General features: G+C 35.6%; 1 protein-coding gene across 2 annotated transcripts in view; it reads right to left on the reverse strand.

The window, feature by feature from the left end:
* Positions 1-861: 861 nt before the first annotated feature.
* GBE1 (1,4-alpha-glucan branching enzyme 1) overlaps positions 862-23,857 on the reverse strand; it is a 145,972-nt gene continuing 122,976 nt past the window's right edge. The window contains exons 14-16 of one of the 2 annotated variants that reach the window (XM_071755999.1): positions 23,585-23,732; positions 12,375-12,502; positions 862-2,870 (exon numbers count right to left, since the gene is read on the reverse strand). In XM_071755999.1, coding sequence (XP_071612100.1) covers positions 2,814-2,870; positions 12,375-12,502; positions 23,585-23,732 — 333 coding nt within the window. In that variant the 3' untranslated portion in view covers positions 862-2,813. Of the gene's footprint in view, positions 2,871-12,374; positions 12,503-21,336; positions 23,733-23,857 lie in introns of those variants that run through there. The other variant, XM_071755992.1, reaches the window with a different exon arrangement.

The following is a 23,857-nucleotide window of genomic DNA, read 5'->3' on the forward strand; positions in this document are numbered from 1 at the left end:
GGTGAGGATGAATTTAAGTGATCATTGGCTGTTAGAAAGACCATAGAGCAACAATTTCTGGGACAGAGCTACCAAAAATTACTAATACCCATTTCAGGTCACAGGGAAGTACATCCTTCTGAGAGTAGAATTACCAGTTTGTATCATCCTTTGCACTAGAGAGGTTACCCTTACAGAACATTCTCCTGTGATGTCCATGTCTCTGCGGAGAGCTTTGTGCCCAGAGATACATCACCACGGACAACTTAACTTACTTCTGTGACAGAGCTATATTATCATATTTGACTGAAGAGTGCTGACTTGAGGGGCACCCAAGCAAAAATGCTCTAGAGTTCATGTGCTTCTCAGACTGTGTCTGAGGTTTCAACAAGTCATGGTGACAGGCAGCTACAAGCCTCAGTGTGTGACAGTAAGAAGGGCCCTTGGTTGAAGTCTTGCAATTTGAGTGTGACATTAGACAGATGGTGAAATGGCAGTAGCTGAATTCTTCATAATCCATCAGAATGCAAAACACAGGAGGAAGAAATTGTCTTTCCATGGCTAAAACATGGGCAAGTTTTACAGCCTTGCAATACAGACAGGAGCACACTCACTTTCAGAATGTAGAGGTAGACTCCAAAAAGCCCTTAATTATTATGCTTCCTATAGTTAAATGTTAACCTTGCAAATCTTGTAGTCTGCTTTTATTAATCTATCACTACATAAAAGAAAAATGTGGTCAGGACAAATATTCTACCGATCTTATTAGACACTTTCCTGCCAAGACAAGTTCCTGATTTCAAGATGGAGCAAAATCTCTCCTTTAGTGTTAAGACTAATGTACAATTCTTTTACACTACATGCAGTGAAACCATATATGCATTTGTTTTATCCTCCTCAGAGTTTATTTTGCATGTAATTTTACACAGTTTATACTTCACATCATACATTTATTCCTCCTCTTGAAAAAAAGATTTGACACAGACACTTGCCTTGCATTATTACATTTTGATACCTGGAACTGGTGCCAGTAAAAAAACAAACCACCCTATAAAACATATTAGATCAATACAATGTAAATATAACATGTATTAGAAGTTGCTCGTTATTTCACTACAAGGAAAACAATCTGGAAAAAAAAAAAAAGATAATCAGTTCCAGTCGCTAAAACAGTTCAGTGTATTTTCTTTAAAGTCTAAATGTAATGGGAATGCTTTTATTAGCCCACTACCAAACAATGATCAAACCGGTGCTGAGGAAAATGAAGCATGATCCTAAACAGTATTATGCTACTCAACTGCCATATAAAATTCTCTGTCACACAGAACATAGCAGACTGGGGATGTTCATAAAGTCCTTTCAGCGTGAACTCTGCAAAAGACTGTTTTCTGTCATGCTGCATTATTCCATCATATCCCTTATTTTGCTTAAGAAGTAAGCCACAAGCAAGCATTCCAAGAACCGTGAATAGATTTTCAGTGTTGGCACAACTATTCAGTAATTTACACAATGGTTCACATAGGAAACTGGGTAAAATTATGACTTGGAAATGGTCACGGACATCTTCCTCTTTGGCTACTTTAAAAGTTAGAAAATTCAGATTTGTACAAAAGACATTCATTTGAGAACCAATTCAAATATGTTTTTAAATAAATGGAACAAAATAAAGCTTGTCTTGTTAATTTGGTATTATTTTTCCAGAATACTCTGCAATACATTTTCAAGTATACAAAATCTTACTCTTTACAAAAAGGTTGTAGCTCATGAAAGAACTCACTTGAATAATCTTAGCAGCACTCCAATAATTAACTACCTTGATTTAACCCAAAAAACACCTTAGTTTGATCACTGTGTTATGAGACTGCTTCTTCATGAGAAGCAATGTTTCAAAAGTTACAAAGTGCAAGAACATCATCATGTTCCAAGCTGAAAGGCAGCTTGTGGAAATACAGAAATCAGTATTGCAAGATCCTGATATTAGTGAAATAAGTGGGAAGCATTTAATTTTGAATACATCTTCTAGTGTGATATCATTGCGGTAAGAACAGAACACTCTTCTCAGTGAACATTTTAGTCATCTAAATAAAATAGTTGTGTCATTTTTTGCAGCTGTAGCAAGTGAGATGCACAGACTAAGTGATTTGATTGGGAGCAAATAAGCAACACACACAGTAGCATCAGCAGATCACCAGGCAATTTGCCTGCTCATTTTGCTGTTCAGGATTTTTGTGCAATTTTAATTAAATAAAAAATGGTAACATAAAATAGTCTGAGAGGACCTTCTCACCCATTTGGATAAGCATTTCTAATTTCACGTTGGACTTCATTAAAGAAGAGGAGCCTCAAATTAGGTCCCACAAACCATTAAGGCTGCCTTTTAGCCAAAAACTTCTGTTTTATTTAAGCAAACTACTTACTTTTAGTAAGAAGCATTAATATACCATGAACATTTGAATTCACTATCAAAAAAGAGGATTATAAGAAATTACAAACTTGGGAGCAGCATCACTCTTGTTATTCATGAAAGAATTCTGTAAACAACAATTTGAGAATACCTGCTGCTTTGCAATATCTTAAGTGTAATTTTGTACTACTAGAACCACAAAACCAACGTTTTCCTTTCTGCCTCTTTTGTAAAGTTTCCTCAAAAGAGGTTCTAGCAAGTTAAGAGCTCTGCAATTATATGTGAATATTAACCTTACATTTTAAACACCTAATATTACTATACTCAGTTTCAGAAAGCTTCCTTAGAGCAAGTTGTGTTATACTTAGTACTAGTATGGTTTATGAGCACTTCTTCTGACTTGCTGCTTCAGTGATAGTTACAGACAACTTCATTGTGGGATATCCATATTCTGAAGCACAATAGCCACTCTGCTTGGAATGTACACCTAGGAAAAATACAACAAAAACAAGAACAGCTAAGAAAATCATCCACCTCACAGAATACACAGTTTCTAAATAAGTGTTGAAAAGACGTTTGACTCTTTTAAAAAAATTACCACGATATATTTTAAAGTGACTACCAGTAGAGGGCCTCATATGACTTACAATGACCAATTTTGAAAACCCGAGGACATCCAGGTTAATAGAACATACAAGGATAAATGACAACATTTCTTAACGCTCTTCTGCTGTGAATTAAAGCTGCCTCAAGGTCTATGATGTCATTTCATACAGGTAAATACCAGCAATACGACAGAAATGCATTCTTTTCACTTTTGGCATACGGCGCTTCTGCGCCTGAGCAATAAAACTCCCTCCCAAAACTAGACAGATTCAAAATTAACCATTAAATTACTGCATTTTTCTTACCCTTTTTTTCCTGGTTACAATGAAAAAACCAACATATACAAGCAAGCCTTCTCATAGATCACAAAAGAACTTGTAGCAATATATTTTACATGACATTTCTTCCAAGCAGAGTAGAGTCACAATCTGAAAACAAGACCGATACATACTACCTACCAATTACCTTGATATATGGTACTCCATCAATTGTCAAGTGTATGAATGTGTTTGTTGAATAAGTCAATAAAAATGCAATTATAAAAGGTAACACAAGATTGAAGATTACCAACTTCATTCTGACAACATCCTCTTTTAGACTATCCTTCATCCCCTGTGGAATGTCTAATATTCTGCAATTTCAAGTATGTTATCTGCTAACTAGAGCCTTATGGCATTAAAGGCTTTCATAGTTTTTGAAATGGAATAAAGCAAAAAGGCAATAAGCTTTAGGAAAAGGAGAAAAAGGAAAAGAACAGCTGATCTTCATTGAGCCAGATGGAGCTACCTTCAATGCTTCTCGAGAGGCAGTGAACATAATGATTTCCCCTAAGGTTTTGGTGATAAATAGCTTCTACAATTCTGTGCAGGAGAGAAAATACTAAATGAAGTCAACCAGCTCAGAATTTATAAATAAAGGAGAAATTTTAAAATTGTGTATTGAGAAATTCAGTGCTCTGGGTTTGTATGATGAAGTGAGAAAGAACAAACAGAAATATTTTCTCTTAAGAATGTGTAAGAAGCTACTTCAGGTAAGGGAACAAAAATGAACATTAATACAGGACACAGCAATTCTCAATTATATTCCAGTCAATAATATGTCAGATTCTAGAAGAAATAAATTAGCCCATTTTCTTTAGAGTCAATTTACAACAGCTGGGAATCTGAGAGCAGTGCAGAGGCATCCCACTCATACCTCTTCATTGCCAAGCAGAATTTTAAAATAGGTTTTAAGCACAATTTTGAAAGTTGTGCAAATGATTGTATTTAGACTGATGACAGGTTTTCTATTGGAATCCATTACTGACAGGATATGTTGAAATGCAAGAATCTTATTGTATGTTTGAGTATAGACACTTCCAAATGTATAAAAGTAGAAATAACCCTTAGTTAAAAGCTAATTAATAACATTAGAAATATTTTAATTGATGTGTCTGATTTATCTTAAGAACTCTGCTTGCATACAGTAATAATTCATTGTTATGATGCATATCAAAACACAACATACAGTATTTAATATTACAGCAATCAATGTGCAATAGCACACAATGAAAGGTTTGCATCTTCAGACACTGGAAGAACCATGTTGTGGTTGTATATACTCACTTCTATCTTCCATAAATACTGAAAAATTGGGAACTGCTGTTCTTTTGCCATTTCGTAGGTAAGGTATCAGAGATTTCTTTTCCTTCTCCCTTTTCTGTCTCAAAGTTACTTAGGCTCAAATTATAATAAAGAATTTTATAGAGTATTCCAACACAATGAAATGCATTAATGAAAATATCTGTTCTGACATATTATGATAGGTATCTGTGACAAACTCCATTCCATTCAATTTAGTATCTAGCATAATCCCAGCCCTTTTCAGCCAGGCTGCTACTCAGCAAGCTGGCTGCTAATCTTTACTGATGTATGGGTCTCCTTTGTAGAATTTTTCTTAATTTCTATAAAGTTTCTGTTGGCTAAATCCTCAAATTTACCAAGATGCACCTAGATTGGACCTCTAACATTCTGTTTACCAACCATGCACTCTAATTCAGTGTCACTTACAAATCTGCTGAGGGTATGCTCTGTCTCATCACACCAGTCACTGCTGAAGATGCCAAACAACATCAGCCCTGGCAGCCATTCCTAGGGCACTCTCCCTGATACCAGTCGACAGCTGGACACTGAGCCTCTGATTACTAAAACAGCACCAGCCTGGACAGTTTTTAACCCACCCAACAATCTTCTTATCCAGCCTGCGCTTCCTCAGCTTCTAAGTTAGAATGCTGTAGGAGACAAGCCTCTAAGTGTTACTGAATTTACTGGAGCAACTTTATGCACACAGCTAGAGCAACTTCATCACAGAAAGCACTCAGGTTCCTTATGCATGTTTTGCCTTTGCTAGATCCAGGCTTTCTTTCTGACAGACCCATTTCATGCACTCCACTTGTTTGGATTCAGATTCCAAGAGGATATGGTCCTTGACTTCTCAAAGGACTGAGGGGAGAGACTGACACTGTCTACAGATGCCCTAAATTCCCTTTTTGCTTTTAACTACATCCCTATGTTTGGCTGCCAGAAATTTCCCCTGGCCACCAAGATTTTTTTAGAGATAATTTTTTTTAAGACATGATAGCTAGCAGCCTTGCAATCACAACATGGACAATTTCTCAAACCTCTGGGTGTATCCCATTTATATACAGTGTCTTAAAGATGTCCCTAACCCATTGCTATGCTACTGCTAGTTTCTGCTGTATTAGCACACAGTTTCAGAGCAGGCTCTGCCCTTGGGAGTCTGAGGTTAAAAAAGACACTGAATACTCCACTCCCCTGTACTTTTCCTAGTGCCCAACACATGTTTTGACTCCTTGCTTTGCCGAGGGACTTGGATATTTTTCCTTAGGATACTCCTTCTATTGGGATATGTGTCTAATCACCTTCTTGCCACTCTATTACCTCTAGCTAGTTTTGGTAGTACATGGCCTGTGATATGTATCACTCTGTAGACAGACAAGTACAGTAAAAGTATATAGAGGTGTTCTGATTAAAACCAGCATAGACAACCCAGATATTCATTAGCAAAAGACATTACAGATATATGCAATTTTATGTGTTTTTTCTGTACTCCAGGAGGAGGATCCAAGAAGCTTATTTTTGCCTTCCCTTTTCCCTTTCATACACTGTTGCTGAATTACAAACTGCAAAATTAACAGCTCCAGTTCTATTGATCTCTGCTCTTCCATGCTTCTTTTCGACCAAAAGTTTTGGCCCAGTCATATATCCTCCACCATTTCACAAGGCTCATTTGGTGAACATTAACAGAAGTGCAAACCCAAAGGACAGAGAATACAACGAACCAATGTCTTGACTTCAATTCAGTTAAATCACCCTCTAAATCTCTCTTCTGTTTCAAGTATAGGAAGGACACTGAGGTGCTGGAAAGAGTGCAGAGAAGGGCAACCAGGCTGATTAGGGCTCTGGAGAACAGGTCTGATGAGGAGACACTGAAGGAGCTGGGGCTGCTCAGCCTGGAGAAGAGGAGGCTGAGGGGAGACCTTATCACTCTCTACAACTCCCTGAAAGGAGGGTGTAATGAGGAGGGTGTTGGCCTCTTCTGCCCAGTGACCAGCAATAGGACAAGAGGAAATGCATTCAAGTTGCACCAGCGGAGGTTCAGACTGGATATGAGGAAAAATTTCTTCACTGGAAGAGTGGTGAAGCATTGGAACGGGTTGCCCATGAAGGTGGTAGAGTCACTGTACCAAAAATAGTTAGATGTGGCACTTCAGGAAATGACTTAGCGGCTATGGTGGCATAGGACTCACACTTGGACCTGATGATGTTGAAGATCCTTTCCAACCATAATGGAATGATTCTAAGTTTTGTGTTCATCTTAAATGCCCTTCCCAGCTCTTTCTTCCCCTCTGTGTTCATGTTGGAAAGGGCCTCACATGAGACCCAAATATGGGGAAAGGGAGAATATCAGATCTGTTCAGGATAGAGCTAGAATGACTCAGCTGATTCTACAAAACTAATATTGAGACATTTAGTCACCAAATTGCCACTAAGAGTCTTTTTATTCTCTATGGAGTATTCAGTAGGAATGAAGTAGAATAATTACAGTTGACTTCACAGGCAGATATGCTAACAAAGAGGATGATGGAGGATAGAAATGTTTCAAGTCAAACACATAGAAAACTGGTTTTTGTTACCACCTCTAACGTTTTTATGCTGCAAGTCTATTTAAATTATGAGGCAGCAACACTTTCTGAAACTAAGCAAATCTCACACAGATCAATGCTTCTGGCACTAAAATAGTATTGCCACACTAATACAGAGGCAAAACTGCATTTATTACAAGCAACCTGTTTTCTATCAACATACGTGAACTGCAGTCCATTAATTCAGGTTCTCAGAAACAGGGAAAAAATAAACTGGTGGTACTGCTAGTTGCCAGGAACATAATGGCCCTTTTCAGCCATGCAAATACTTACTCCTTACATTTGTTTTCTGTAAATATCCAGATAATTTTAAAAAGTGAGAGTTTAGAAAAGCTAAGAAGAGTACAGGAGTCCCAAATACAGGAAACACTTGTGAACAACTGCAGAAAGCTGTAAGCAGAAATATCACTTTCCATATTTTGGGAGAGGGCTACAATACACAGCAATCTCCAAATGTATCTAAACACCCAAAAGCACAACTGAAATTGACTGGGACTGCAATGAACTACTCTTCATTGCACTTTCAGGGTTGGAAGCCCTAAAAATTATTTCAAGGTCATTTTGCAGCAGACGGCAGAATTACTAGAACTCAGAGCTAGATCAGGCACTGCAGAAAAATACTTGATAGTTCATATTGCAGCTGGTGGATACAGAAGGCAATGTCACAAGAGTCTGTGCCAACATTATCTCAAACTTTTAATTAAAATGAGGGATTCAGACAACCTCATGCCTCTGTATCACTACTAATCGTCAGACACTGACACTATTCAGAGAATGTAATTAGCCATCAATGAATAAAATACATGATACCTTTCGCCTTCTGACTACAATTTGTTATACAAAACCTCACACATTTTGTTTTCCATTTTGCTGGAGATTGCATAAGAAGGTATAATACTAAATAATACGTTTTGCCTTTGTCCCATATGGGAGTGGAATGTCTTAAGGTGAATTAAAGAAACATTGACAGCCTTGCAGTTTGTTTTTCAATTTATAGCTGTACAGCATAAGCAGAAAATAATTTCTTAGACTGCCTTGCTTTGTTTATGGAAACGTAGTACCTCAAAATGTCTCCTCTTTTATTTTCTGCATTTCTTCTTCTTCAGGTTAAGAAAGGGTAGTTTAAAAAGACATTGAAAACCCTTGGCAAACACAAAAGAGTAGACTTAAATATATGATGAGAAAAATGAGTAACAATAACTTTGGAATCATTACACTTGCTTGTGGTTTTAAGTCATCAAACTATCAACGAATATGAGCATATGAATATGTAAAGTCTTAATCATCAAGAGGCAAAAATAACAAAATACCTTACTGGTAATTAAGTCTTACTGATTCCCCTAGTTAAAGCAGTTAATCTTCTAATGACAAACGTTCTTTCATATAATCTGTATATCTTTGCATGTCAGGGGAAAAACCAGTAAAGACATCAGTCCCTTAAAATTCAATACATAAATCCTCTTAATGAAAGTTATTCAAATGAATATTTTCAAAGCTAAGGTCACTAAAAGCTTTTTCATCATTTTAGTCTATGTATTTTGATTTGTCAATAGACTCAAAGAAGCAGGAAGTTGCATTTTGACATTGAATAGTATACATTAAAGTCAAGGTTAAAAACCTAACTCAGTAATAAGGATATTCTTAAAAATAAACCATATAATTTCAGTTTCATTTAAAGTGCAAAGATTATATCAGTGGGTGACAAAAATAGAGAGAATGAAAAAAAACCCCACAGAACAGTAATGGGGACAAAAGGATAGGAATACTTTGACATCTACTTATTTTTTAACTAACTGGAAAAAAAATTTTTTAAAGATGAAATACATTGAACACTTATTTTCCAAAATACACTACATGCTACTTTTCCAGTGACATAACAACTCTGAAATATTCCATTTATCCTCCTTATTACTCAGTTCTGTCAGTGCATGATGTATCAAAACATAAACCTCATCTTTTTCATATAAATGCTACAAAAATATTAAATATTAAATTTACTAGGACACACAGTAATATCTAGTTCCACTTCAGAGTAAAAGTCAGTCAAGTCAGATGCCTAGAAAAGACTGACAAAACATTCTAAATTATAAGTGTTGTTAAAATGCCTCTTGCCCCAAACCTAAGTTTCACATCAAATTTCAACAACCAAGTAAGGTATCAAACTCATGGCTTTGTATATAACTGGGTACTAGGATGCAACAGGAGTTGAGATCTGTGTGCAGCACAATTTACATCTTGCAGAGAGTTGAGAAGACATAAGCAAAACTAGAAATTTACAGAAGCATTGAAAAAACACACAACTTCTATAAAACATTCCTGAAAAAAGACTTTTACGGGAATACTACAGTGGAGATGTAAACAGAAATATAAATGTGGGAACAAGAGGGTATTTTTTACAATGACAAAGTGGTTATCAGCTTGATATTAGAAGTTTGGTTAAGTGAAAAATTACATAAGTTTCATATATTTGTTAACAATCCAGAACACAACATGCTGTGAAATGGAAAATTTAGATGGTTATAATTACTTAAATCAGTCATATAGCAAATGCCATTTTTGTGCATTTCTCTATGGAGTTTTCAAGGTGTGTCTGATGGTTTTGAAATCTGGCCTCTGCAGCATTACTGAACAAACCTGAATCATCTGTTCATCAACAAAATGTTACAGTGAAATGTCGAGCTTATGAAGCTTCCTCTTCATGCAATGTTCTGTGAAATTCATATCTCCCTTCTTCTCATTTTGCAATGTCACTTTGAATATTTCTTTTATTAGGAGATGTTTCTAGAATAAATCATGTCACATCTAATCTTCTATTTTTGTAACACATTTATGTGCTATTTAAGCTTGACTTGAGCAGCAGAATTATTGCATGAGATTTCATTTTGTCATAGCCCTCTGGGTATGCTTTGCTGACCATGTTTACTAACACATCTTGAGGAAGGTGCATCTGTCATTAAAAAAGTTTCTTTGAAGTCTGTGGTGGAGGTGTAACTAAAATTTTTGAAACAAGAAACTTATCTTACTCTCAATACATTATGCATGAGACACCTTACTGTTAAACAGCAGGAAAAGAACCTTTATGAATTTATTGGTGTGTCATCGTATGTTTTTGAAATAAAATTTGTGGGGAACACTTTTACATACCTGGGTTTTATAAACTGCAACTAAAACTGAAGTGAAATCCAAGGATGACTGATTACCCAAGAACTGGGCTACAAATTACTACTTAAAATAAAACATTTCTGCTTTATTGTAAAATAGCATCTGGAGGTATTTACTGTAGCTTTTACTCTTTCTTCCATGGAGTTCTATCTCAGTGAATTAATCAGGTTTTCCACATTTTTTTTGCCAATTATTTTGTATCCTTTTAGAACCATTATTTTTGTAACATATTTATGTGTCACAAGTACCATGTCCTTTTAGTACCACCACTGTATGTGGTGCTTGAGGCATCCTGTGGAGTGCTGGTTGAAAATGGTCTGTGAGTTGGATTGCAAAAGGACATAGAATAAAGTTCATGTGACCCAACCTCCTGGGTTTCTTTCTGACCCAGAAGTGCCATTGACATACTACAGAATATGCTGCAAAAGTGCACTTACTGCTTTGCTTGTCACATGCCTTACTTCCAGATAGTATCATAGAATAGTTAGAGTTCGAAGAGACCTTAAAGATCAGCAAAAACCAACCCTCCTGCATGTGCAGGGACAATTGAAAAAGTGACACTGAAATCTTCCCTCTACAACTGAATCCATGCTCCTAGCAAAATGCATCTTCATTTTTTTTGCTTTATTTCCTGTCACAAATGACTTGCACTCACCAACTAGGAGTCTAAACATGAAATATATGCTGCAAGGTACAGTTTATTGGCTTGCCAAAGTTAAATCAATGGCAGAAAAGTAAGATGCCCTCTAACCACCAAAGCAAGGTGCTTGAATTGGACAAAAGAATAATTCCAGAAGCATTGATTTACTACATAAACTTCAGGAATGAAATCTTAGTATCTTAATTTCTTTGTGTGCAAATGACACTTAAAGACACTACAGAGGCATTGACACAGACACTTAAAAACCTGAACCAAACAACAAGTTCCCAACATCCTTCACTCAAGGAACAATGAAAGTACAAGAACTCTTTAATGTAATGAAACAATTTTAAAACCATATAATGAGAGAAATGACATACAGTGAAACAGAGTAAGTATGAGTGAGAGAGGTATGAGAAGTGACAGTAATCCTCAGGAGTTTAGATCCTATGAGAGATGTTAATCTGTGACACTAAAAAGTGATGGCTCCATTCTGTCAAAGAAGAATGGCCCTCAAATCAGTGTAGACACTCCAATTCTGTAGCCTGTTACAATTACCAGTGTAACTTTAGTTATTTTTTCTGTATAAATATTCCTAGGCATAGAGATACACATCTTCCTCCACATACTTTTTAGGCATGAAAATCTAGTCAGCAACATAAGCATTCTCAGAACCTTCTCAGTGAACTCTGCCTTAATCCATGGTGTTTTTGAATCTTATTACGTTGCACTTGTGAACATATACCTATATATATATGCATTTGTATACATATATAAAGAATGGGAAAAATTACATTTTAAGAGTACTAAAGAAATGTAGTTTTCATCAGATGGCTTCTCAGCTAACTGAAATTATGCATAAGGATATGCCCCCTACGTTCTATTTTGCAAAGTTTTCCTGCAAATTGAGGAAACGAAAGACAGTTGGCAAGCACATGATTTGCTCTTAAACCATTTGCAGAGCTAAACAAATGATTTGAAGAAAGCCATGCATGACTCAGTTTCTACAGAGCTTTAGACCACAAAGCAAGCATGAAGATGGAGTTTTTCAGACAAAGCAAATAATGATTTTAAAAAAAAGACAATTCAAAAGTACATTAGGTGGTTCTCATGCATGTTGGCAAGGAAAATTGTGTGCCAGACACTGCAAGAATGCATACAAATTTAAATGTAATGTCAAGAAAAAAGAGTTAACATTATAGGTCATAATCAAATCATAACATTTGCACCTCTACTGTACTCATACAAAGGCTAAGTTCACAGAATGAATTAAAAATAAATTAAAATCACACAAATATTCCTAGAATAGACTCCTTATTTATCCAAATAATCTTTAAAGTTATTCAGGTGAAAGTAGAATGAAAAAAGATCTTACTTACCAGAAGTGAATTAGGTCGATAATTGTGAGAATATTTTTCAGAGAAGTACTCAGTATTGTGGTCCAGCCTTCGATGCCCTCCATATTCTGCAGCATCAGAATCCAGAAGGATCCTATACTTAAAACTGACTGTTAAGGAACTATGCTGAATTACTCTTAAATGGGAAATAAATCAAAGCAGTGAAACTATAAGAACTGCTGCAATATAATTATTGCAAAAATAAATAAAACAACAACAAGAAGAAGAACAAATAATAATATTTAAAACTTAAAGAGTGGAACCATAAAACATATAGAGCTGTATAGCATTTTAGCTTTAAAATTTCATCATAGCAAAGTGACTCGTGAGCAAAGTACCTCCAGTGCCTTCTGGAATCTGACATGGATGATAATTTTATAGTATTACAGTAGATGTACATAGCACTTTACATACTGAACTAGACTAAAAATGTATCTCTAAAAAACATAATGGTTTTGAATTGCATTAAAAAAGCTTCAGAACTGCGACTGTCAAAATTAATCAGTGTTTAGCAATATTTTACAATTTGTCAGAATCTGATCATGTGTTAATGAGAAATGCATGTAATTCTACAGAAAAAAACCCCACAACTCCTTTCAGAGGTTTTCAGAAAAGTCTGAATTATTATAAGCACAGAGAGAAAAAAAAAAACAACCAAACAAAAACTTATATTTAGTAGAAAACACAATCAGTATATACATGAAGCAGACACACTGGAGGGAATGGATACCATCCAGAGGGACCTGGACATGCTTGAGAAGCGGACCAAGAAAATTACATGAAGTTCAGCAAGGTCAAGTGCAAGGTCCTAGATGTGGGTCAGGGCAATCCCAAGCACAGATAGAGGCTGTGTGGAAAATGGACTGAGAACAATCCTGAGAAAAATGACTTGGGGGTGTTAGCTGATGAGAAGCTCAACGTGACCTGAGAATGTGCACTTGCAGCCCAGAAAGCAACCCTGTACTGGCCTTCACCAGAAGACTTTTGAGAAGTGCATGTCTTGACAGGACAAGTGGTAATGATTTTAAACTGCAAGAGGGTAGATTCAGATTAGATATTAGAAATTAATTCTGTACTGTGAAGGTGGATGAGACACTGGAAAAGGTTGCACAGCGAGTCTGTGGATGCTCACCCACCCTGGAAGGGCTCAAGAGTCAGGCTGGTTGGATCTTTGAGCAACCTGGTCCAGCAGTAGGGAAGGTGAAACTAAGTGATCTTTATGGTCCTTTCCAACTCAAACCATTTATGCTTCTGTCTGCAGCTGCTGAAATGGGGAGAACTATAGAATGAGGTGTAAAAGAATGCTGCAATGCCTTTGCAGATACTTAAAGAGATTCAAAAGATTTGGCAAAAAACAAAGAGCTAAAATAATGCTGAAAGAAGAAAATCAGAAAATCTAAGGAAATAAAGAGCTAAAACATTTGAAAGTAAATCTCTTCTTATTTGGGACAATAACAAATAGAATGTTTTTATTTCATGATTATTTCAGTACCTTTGAATTTCTTGTTTGGACATAATTAAAACATCTCTCCTGAAGTTACAATAGAAGAAAAAACCATACAAACAGGGAAATAAAAATTCTCTGTAATCTACAATCTACTTCCTTAATTTTAAGCCATGGAAGAATTTTATTTTGCTAGAGCTTGTATGTAATAGGATTAAGGAAGAGTGAAGCAACACTCTTTCAAGCCAGTGGTTCTTAAACTGCTCTTCAGCTTCTGTGTTTGCTAAACCTTTTGAAAACAGCCTTGCTCAAAAAATCTAAGGATTGTTTTTAAGTCTTTTTACACTACTCTCCTTCCTCTCAGAGTTTAGAAAATTTCTCAAACACCACTTTTACTGATCTAAATCAGCGTAGATCTTAATCAGTAAAAGACTGAAGCATGACATAACAAAAGTAGCCTAAAGAACAAGTGGCTGCAAATTTACTGAGATATTTCAGTTTAGAAGATTGTATGAATTTTGCTGACAGAAGGCAAAAAATGAGAAAAACATACACACGAGGAAAAAAGCAAAGCTGTCAATTAGCTACCAAATTACTAACATTAAGTAGTTACAACAAAATAAGAGAAAGGAACAGAACTGCGAAGTGAGTTGTTGATTTCTAGGGAGCAGAGTCCCAAAGGGACAAACGTCTGATCATCACATTCTCTGCCAAAATCATGCTAGTTACCTTTACTTAAAAAAAAAATTTAGATAAATTATACTTTGCCAGTTTTAGTCCTCGATGCCTTACATGTGCACTATTTACACATCTCGCTCCCCACCTTTATTCTATAAACACATTCAGATCACCATTCGTTTTTTTGGTCATATGCAACATATAAAAATATGAACTCAGCTTCTAGTTACTCTCTCCAGGCTCTTTCAAACGTAGCATCAGCTCCTATTTCCCTGTGTATTTTATTAACATGGCAGGGGAATGTCTCCCTCATGCATTTCATTCTTTGCTTCTGTGATCAACACAATACATTTAATAATTTATCAATGTTGCTAAAAGCCCTGACATCTCTAATAATTCCTTTAAAACTATTTACAGTGAATACAACTGTTATGGCTATGCTAATTTTAAAACAATTTATCCCATTTCCTGAATCCATGCTATAAACTATGTCTAACAGTGTTCTCTAGCAATACCAAGGTAATATCACTGCATTTCTACATTTTGCAACATATTTGGTGTAAATACTGTTAGCCGGACACTGAATAACGAGGTCAAAAAGAATTTGATTATCTTCACAAATGAGATATTTCTCAGCAAAAACAATTAGTTTGCTGAAAATGCCTATTTGCCTACCAACTTAAATCTTAGCTGCTTTTCACATTTCAGAACTTTGCGAGCATCTAGGTTTTTGAAGACTACTTTCACAAACACATGAAACAACTGTTGTGCATTTTAATTAAAACACGTAACAGAATTATTTTATTTTGCAGTGTGGTCTCTTCTGTTTCAGTGACAAGGTGCTAGAAATACTAGCATGCACTCTTACTAAAAAAAGCGTATTTTCTCTTCAGTTTGATATTCTAAATTTCCTAACCATTACAGTAGAGGAAAGTAGTAAAAGCAATTAACTCTTGTGCAGATAGAGCTGGAAATGGAAAGGTTGTCATTATCTGCCACATAAATTACCAAATTACTATGCTTTTATGATGTTTTGAAATGCATATTTGAACACAACTTTTTTATTTGATTTTATGCGTGTTTAATGACACATAAAACACAACTAAGTAAATGTAAATCATACAACTGGATAATCTGTATTCTGTTCCTCAACCCTTGCTATTGATAAACGAATCCAAGAGCTATTTCTGGGGATGATGGCCTGGCATAATCAAAAGATTTGCTGAAGAGCTGGCCAGTTGTAAAATGATATAAGACTTACTGAGTATTTATAAAGAAATTACTCTCTTTTGTATCATCTAGTTTGACTCAAGTAAACAGCTCTCAGAAATCAAATACATTCAAATAACACTAAGTACATTGGGTTCTCTGTACTATATATGACAGCCTTATTACAGAGATTACCTGTGACAGGTTACTCAATTTAGCAAGTATGGACACAAATGAGCAAGACTGGGGGTGTAGAAAGAGTACTGAAACATAGAAAACCACTGCAGGTGATCCTGATGGTTATATCTGCATCATTTCATAATTTGTTTTAAATTCAGGATTAGGAACTGCTATAGTTTTGAACAAAATGTTCAAGCACCTGTAGTTCTGGTTTTCTGGTGCTTTCCAGGCATGCAATCAGAGAACGTGTGTGTATGTAAATATTTATTTTCTTTTTAACTCATATGTAAATCAGCTCTAATTTTCTCACTGCACTTCTCAATATACAAAAGAATACCTAACACAGACTACATTTTTATACTTTACTATAATTTCTGGATAAAAGTAAAAAGACGTGGTTGTGGCAATACAGATGGAATAAAAGTGCAGACCAAAAAAAGACCAATAATTGTGCTGAAGCAATTTCCATCTTTCTAAATAAACTTGTAGAATGTGTATTTAAACTAGAAAAAAGTGCACGGGCATGGGAACGCTTCTGAAAAGCTTTTGATCCTTTAAGCAGCCTTGGAATCAGCAGCTGTCATGAGCCAGGTCTAGAGGCTATGACAGTAACACTGGCATGATCCCATGCCTAATTCATCAGGAAATTAAATATATACAACATGATTACATTTAATAATTCTCATTACATCTACATGGAATAAATTTATTCACAAAAGCAATAACTAAAGGTAACCCTGGATGCTTTGTTTAGGGTGTGCAAAGCAAACTCGGTGGTTTTTGTCTTGAATTTTTGAAGAATAAGGGGCTCCAGAACTCCTATAACAACAATAGTCTTTTTTAAGACCACCTGAGATCTTATACAACACATTGCAAAAGAAGAGAGCTTTCTAAACATGGAGAAATGGAGAAAGAAAATAAATATTCTTAAGAGAACAAGTTAAGAAGTTTCTGTATCAATTTTGACCCAGCACTCCAATCCATGAAAAAGGTATTACAAGAAGGGTTTCTTTTCCCAAATACAAGCTATGCAATAATAGACTAAAATAAATATTTTTCCTCCATTTTGCTCAATCCCCAAAAATGCTGTGTAGCATCAAAGTTCTGAAAATTTCTATCACTATAGAAACAAATCCAACTGAATTAAAACAGCTTAAGATGTTTCAAGGAGTAATTAAAAAATAACCCCCCAAAAGCAGAAATAATTCAACATTTAAAAATAACTAGAAATTTTATAAATCAACATGTTGATTTGTATCCTAAATTTATAGCCTAAATGTTCTACAAAAGTTAAAAATATACATATATCCTGGTGAAGGCAGCATGTTTTCAGCTTTTACCTTTTGCAAACACATTAAGCAGCTTTAGTGACAAAGGATGAAAATAAAATGCAGCAGCAACCAGTAGTATTTTTCACATTAAAGTATCGGCACTGTAGTAGCCAAATCAAGGCTGACTCCATCTGACGCCAAGTGTAAAATGGCTTCAAAACATTATTAGTTTATCAGCTACATCTACAGCAATGGCATAAGTTAAAATCTCCTGATTTAAGTCTTTAAAGTGTTGGATGTATTTTGACATATAAAACACTTAAACTCTTGGAAAATATTTTCAGCTTAGATGAAAATCAAAGGCCCATGTTGAATACCATGACAGCATTTCTCCTTAAGTCTTGCTTTATCAACAAACATCCAAGCAGCCTACATCTGAATTCTGACAGAGGTCAGGTTATATAAAGTGGCAAAGTAATGTAGAATATCATGCCCCAGCATTTAACACCTGAATATACAAGCCCTTCCAATTTTGCTCATTAGAAAGTCAATATAAATCAGTAATGTAGAACAAGCCTTATGAAGTTTGGATTAGAATATCATTTATGTACCAATATTTCCTTGTACTACTTTAATTTAGAAAATTAAAGCCAAAAATGGCTTCTCAAATTTTTTTCAGCATTTCAGCAATTCAAAATTGGTAACTACACAAAGGGAAAGAAATTCATAGATGAAGGTTTCATACTTTAATTGAATTCATAGTTAGCAATCACCATCAGAAATGAAAGTGTCTTTAGATACACCAGTAGAATACATGTTGTCTGAAACATTTTCTTGTTTACTTTTTTTCTTTTTATTTAGGTACTTAGGTATTTAGGAACAACCAGAGGTTCATATATATATATATAGATATATAGATATAGATATCACACTAATTTTCTCTAGGTTTCAGGAGACAGAAAAGAAAACCCACCCTGGTTTTACTTTGAGATCTTACTGTATTTCCTAGGTGGGGCTTTTTTTTGTATTGAAGATACAATGTAGGGTTAATTCTAAGAAAAAATTAAACAGCTAATTAATTCCATTCAGGGTAGTTCATAGAATGAGTTATTTCATCATCTCTTTCTTCAAAACTGAAACTGATTGCACACACATTACAATTTATGAAAAAGTCAAGTGCAATGTTTTAAAAGTATCAATTTTCTTGCCCAGGACTTACCTCCTGTATTCTTAGACATACACATTGAACTAGGACAGAAGAATCAGAGTCATGGAATTGATGCTTACCTTTAATGGTACTGATGCTAGACAGAAAAAAAGCACATATTGAACCTCCCTCTACTCCCTGTGTTCTCATGTTCAGTGTGAGACCTAGGAGAATCAATAGGTGAAACAATGCTCACCATGCTTTTGTTCAAGGCCCAGACACAGTTTTTTTCTGGCTGTGGAGGGGTTGTTTGGAAGGTGGGTTTTTTTTGTTATTGGGGTTTTTTTGTGTGTAGGTTTTTTTAATTACCTCGTATTGAAGAAGAACTTTTCCGATAGCAATAACACAAAACATTGTGAAAAACTGCTTTTTAGGAAGGCCACCACAAGAAGTTGCAAGTTAATGAGAGAAGAGAGCTCACCTAGGTAAGAAAGGTGATCTTGATGTACCACAGGAATTTAACCAAAGAAGGGTATGGCACAGTATCATAAGCACGTCTGAAGAAGACAAGGATCACAAGTCATAGGGTGGGATCACAGGGATGAATGCATCAATGACTGAGACTGGAGAGGGACTTCTGGGAGCCAGCTACAGGGTCAGACAAGATTGCTCAGGGTTTTATCCAGCAAGCTCCTGAAAACATCCAAAGATGGAGTATGCACAACCTCTCCAGGAAACCTGTTCCAACACTTGTTTGACACCAGCACTGTGGACAAGTTTCTCTTAGGAAAGGCAAGATCTCTGCTCTTATCCCTGTAGCTAGGAAAGTAGTACCAAGATTGAAATAATGCCCATCCCCACTTGATATTCCAAGCCAGACTTTAGATTGGATTTTTTCTGCACCATGATCTACATCTTCCCCGCAGGAAAAAATATCTGCTGGAGAGTGCTATTAATTGCATGTCAAAAGTATGTAGAAAAGGTATTGGAAAATTTCCCAGATGGAGAAGTCACAGGATGATAATGAAGATATGACTTTGATGTAAAAAGGCACTACCTAGTTTGAGAAGTCAAATGCAACAATAATTAAGCAGGGTGCTACAGAAAGCAAGATCAGATAAGCTGTCCTGACAGCAATTTTTATTGCCAAAATAGCACCTGTGAAATAAAAGAAAAGATCCTGGTAACAAGGCAAGAAACAAAAGAAGAACAATTAAAGCCAGGCACACCAAAAACTGTAGAACTGACAATCATTATTCTCATGATGGGCTGAAAGAAAGGGAAAGGATACTGAAGACCAGCAATTTCTCAAAGAGAATTATTTTTTAAAAAACAAGCTATAGGCACAAGCATAATTTATGAATCATAACTATATACACAGAACAAGAAATACAGCCACAGATGAATATATCTAATAAATGAGCTTTTCATTCACCTCACTCACTAGAAAAAAACCTAAAGTACAAACTGGATTTTCAAGCTAGATGTAAAAAGAATAAAACCCAAATAATTCAGAAGCTAGAGGGACAAAACATGTGCTATTAAGAAACATTAAAGAAAACAAAAACTCAGTCATAAATCAAAGTGCACCATTAATACAGGGAAGATGTGTTAACATTAATACAGCCCTAAGGAGGATTGTAAGAACCCTGAAGCCTTTAGACCCTTTTTAAATTTTGTTAAATTTGTCTCAAATTTAAGAAAATTAGCATAAATAATTTCAGGATGTAAGGTACCTTTGTTCCTCCTCTCCAGACAAACCTAGTTTTGGAGAGGACTAAAGGGTCAACCTACAGTTTAGAAAAAGCTTATCAGAGAGTATTTGAATGATTTCTGAATTTTCAGGTGACTTTGACATGATGAAGTTCATCTCAGAATATTTAAAAGATAGTTGAAGCCCTTTAGTACTCAATTCATGGTACAGTTCTGGAGGGAGGGTAGGGGGCACTATACCTTTTTGCTTCAACAAAATATGGATGCATTTTGCTTAAACCAAATGTAAATTTAGAGATCTGTAAAGCCCTGTTGGTTGGTAATAATGAACATAAAAAGCTGATTTACTTTTCTGCCAAGATAATAAGCCTTGATTAAAAAAAGAGGGGGGAGTATGTACATAAAGATTAATTTTAATAATACTTCCAACACTGCAGAAAAAATGTTTAACAAAAATCAGCATGGGATCTTATGGAAGGGAAGAGAGTTACTTCTGCAATCATTAAGCTTCTTTCCCGTTCTTTCTCACCTCCTTTCAGACATGTTCCTTTTGAATAGAGGAAAGAAGGTTTCTGTATTGAATTTTTACTGCAGACAGGCCTTGGACTCAATCACTACCATAACAGAAAGGTCTAATCGGTATTAAAAAAAATAAAATGGAAATTTATTAATTATTTTCCTGTTAATATTAAAGGAAAATTATCTACAATCAGAACTATAGACAGCTGACCTACATACTTATGACTCATCTACCTCAAAACTGAAGCAAATTAAGCAGAAATAACTTGTTAGCTCAAGCTGCCTGTTTCTTATGAAAAGGCTTCTGAAAAGAGCATAATTTATGAAGTAAAAATCCAGCATGGGCATAGAAATGTTTTCCTTTTTCCTTCATATAATGAACCAGAAATTGGGCAATAGCATATGCCACTCTCAAAGTTATAGACTCAACATGGTGGAAACTGGTATGTTGTCCTGGGCAGAATAAAGATGCATTTCCACATTTATACCATCTATTTCTTACCTGCTAACCTTAACATATAAACTACCATGACAGAATTTGGCATTTGGCTGATCCCAAATTAAGTCCTTTGTGTCTCTCTGTGCTGGACACCCCCTGAATTCTGACAGGCAGGAACAGCTACCAGCCCTTCAAAGGCTCCTGCAAAGCAGGGTCTGTGCCTTCAGCAACCAGCATGCCAGTGACTCGTCCAAGTGACCCTATCACCTCATTAGAAGCTCCAGGTGCAGGCTGCAAATGTCAGAGAGCAGGCATTAATTTTTATTGTTTTTTTAAAAAGCGTATTTTTGCAGCATTTTGAGGACAGTATTTGGGATGCCTCAGGTCCCATCTAGCTATTTGCTTACAGACCACTCTAACTTCAAAAGTCTTCTTGCACCCTAAATTCATGCTAACAATAAACTGTGTGACTGGTATTCATTCACTCTAGCATTACAACACTTAGCATGATGCTAAGTAAAAATTGCAGTATATGTAACAAAGTAACTGTTTTTTTCCACGACATTTTTTCCTCCTTGCACTTCAGCAGTCCATGACAACATGAAATGCCAAGATACAGAGATAAGCTAGTAGTGATTCGTATTGCTCAATAATATTTAGACTTCCATGCTCATATATAAAATTAAAGTCTCAGACCTTGAGTACCTCATGATATGAGCAAGAATGGAGCAACCCAATGCCAATGAAAGTGAGTCAAGAGAGAAGACTGCAGTATAAAAGGGAAGGAAAAACTGATTCCAAGCCAGCTGTGGCTCTTCATATAGCTACTGACTCGCTGAATGTTCAGAAATAATTTTCAAACTGGAAAAAAATTAAAAAGTAGCAGTGACTGATTCTGGTCACGATACAGTAGAAAGTTGTTCCAATGCCCAGAATGAACTAGCAACAGATCAACTTAGAGAAGCTCTACTGGGCCTTGATTTGTGAAGTAAAACCAGTGAAAAGCAGGTTTTGCAATATGCTTCATAAGAGTGACTAGAGAGTGGCCTCAGCTGAAATAGGAGCAACTTATCCAGGATTCTATACAAACACTGACTAATTTATAAAGAGAAAGGAGATTCTGGTGGTGTAAGAGAGATACATGGGTAATTTCTGAAATGATTGAAAGATTTAGAGCACTGATAAAAAGCAAAAGGATGCTTATAGTAAATATTTAGGTAAAAGAACAGTCACAAACATTTTTATAAACATAAAGAAAGCCCAAGTAGTTTCAGAAGCCTGAGCACAGCTTTTCATCTCAGGTGTAAGTGCTAATGAGTAGAATCTTGATAACAGTGTGTACAAGGCATTCACACACCCAGATAACCAATATCTAGGTATTCAATCAATTTAGTACAAACCAGAACATAAGGCTAGGAAAACAGCCTCATAGACATAATTAAATACAAGCCTAATGAAGATGTCCTATGGAATAGAGAGAAAGTAAGCAGTACAAAACAGTAAGGTGGGGTGTTTTTTTTTTGGATTTCTTAAGCATTTCTGATAATTGAACCTCTAAGGGTTTTCAAAAAAGAAAATCAGAAAGTGAACAACTAACTGTGGATTGGATTTAATAAGTGTCTGTGTAAATATAAGAGCAAAAAAGTCACACTAACTCTGTTATGTGGTATCGTTGTCAACACTGAACTTGCACCATTTCCATCTGAAGACCTCTATCTCCCAACACCAAATTACTACTGGGATTTACTACCCAGTTCTACCTCTGCCAGGAGTTCCAATAGCAGCACAGAGGTAGCAAAAGGAAGAAACAAGAAACATGGGATTGACTTGATGTCTCTAAACTGGAATCCTGCTGAGTTCTTGAGATCCTGTAAGTCAACTCAGAAGTTATACTCAGGAGTTATACACTGAGCTAAAGCAAGTGAAATACAGCAGTAGTTTCCTGAAACTGATGATAAATAAAAAAGACTGTAGGCCAAAAGAGGAACTGCAGTGGCTTAAATTGGCACAGCAAGATTCAATAAAGAGTATTTGTCAATTGACTTGAAATAAACAGAATTGGGTGAAGCTAAATTCCTCCAGCAAGTTAGCTTTAAGTCTTTGAATCTCCCTCAACACTGAGAATTTGGACACATATGCAAAACTAGCCAGTTGATAAAGAACTATTACATTTACGGCATATTCTCAGTCCACCCAGCTGTACAACAGAAATTGTACAACCATCCTGATGAACATTAAAGCTAATGCATCCTCCTGTATGACTACATGCATAGACTCTTCTTACTGTGGTCACTTTTTGAACTTTAAGAAGTTGGAGTTACTTGTTCATGCCTTACACCCAATTCCGAAAAACAAAGCATCAAAATGAAACTAAGATGTCATCTTTAAACTACAATTTTTACTTTTGGTTTCTACAAAATTATTTCCTATGAAGAAGGCTAAAGTTTTAAATTATTTTAGCTGTACACTAAGAATCACACCAAGATTGTACAGACGACAAATAAGTGGTTCCTTATCTATAATTTGCCTTCATACTAAAATTAAAAATATAATTATTTTTCAATTTCTACAGCTTTTTTGTACAAGTAAAACAGTAAAGAAAAGGATATTTTCCTGGAGTTTCAATACCCACTCTATAGTCCACGTAACTTTGATAAGGATGGAAGTTGAAAATAAAAACGAGACCTGCTCTCTCAAATGTTATGACCTTATTGGATTCGTGCTTTTCACTCACATAGGCCTAGGAAAGAAAAAAAACCACACAACAAAACACTCAAATAGTAGAAAATACTTCTATCAGAATTAAGGAAAAACCAAAACACAAACTACTTCTACACCACATTTCAAGCAGAACAGTAGAAGATT

The sequence above is a fragment of the Heliangelus exortis genome, chromosome 1 (genome assembly GCF_036169615.1).
Source record: "Heliangelus exortis chromosome 1, bHelExo1.hap1, whole genome shotgun sequence".
Lineage (NCBI taxonomy): Eukaryota > Metazoa > Chordata > Aves > Apodiformes > Trochilidae > Heliangelus > Heliangelus exortis.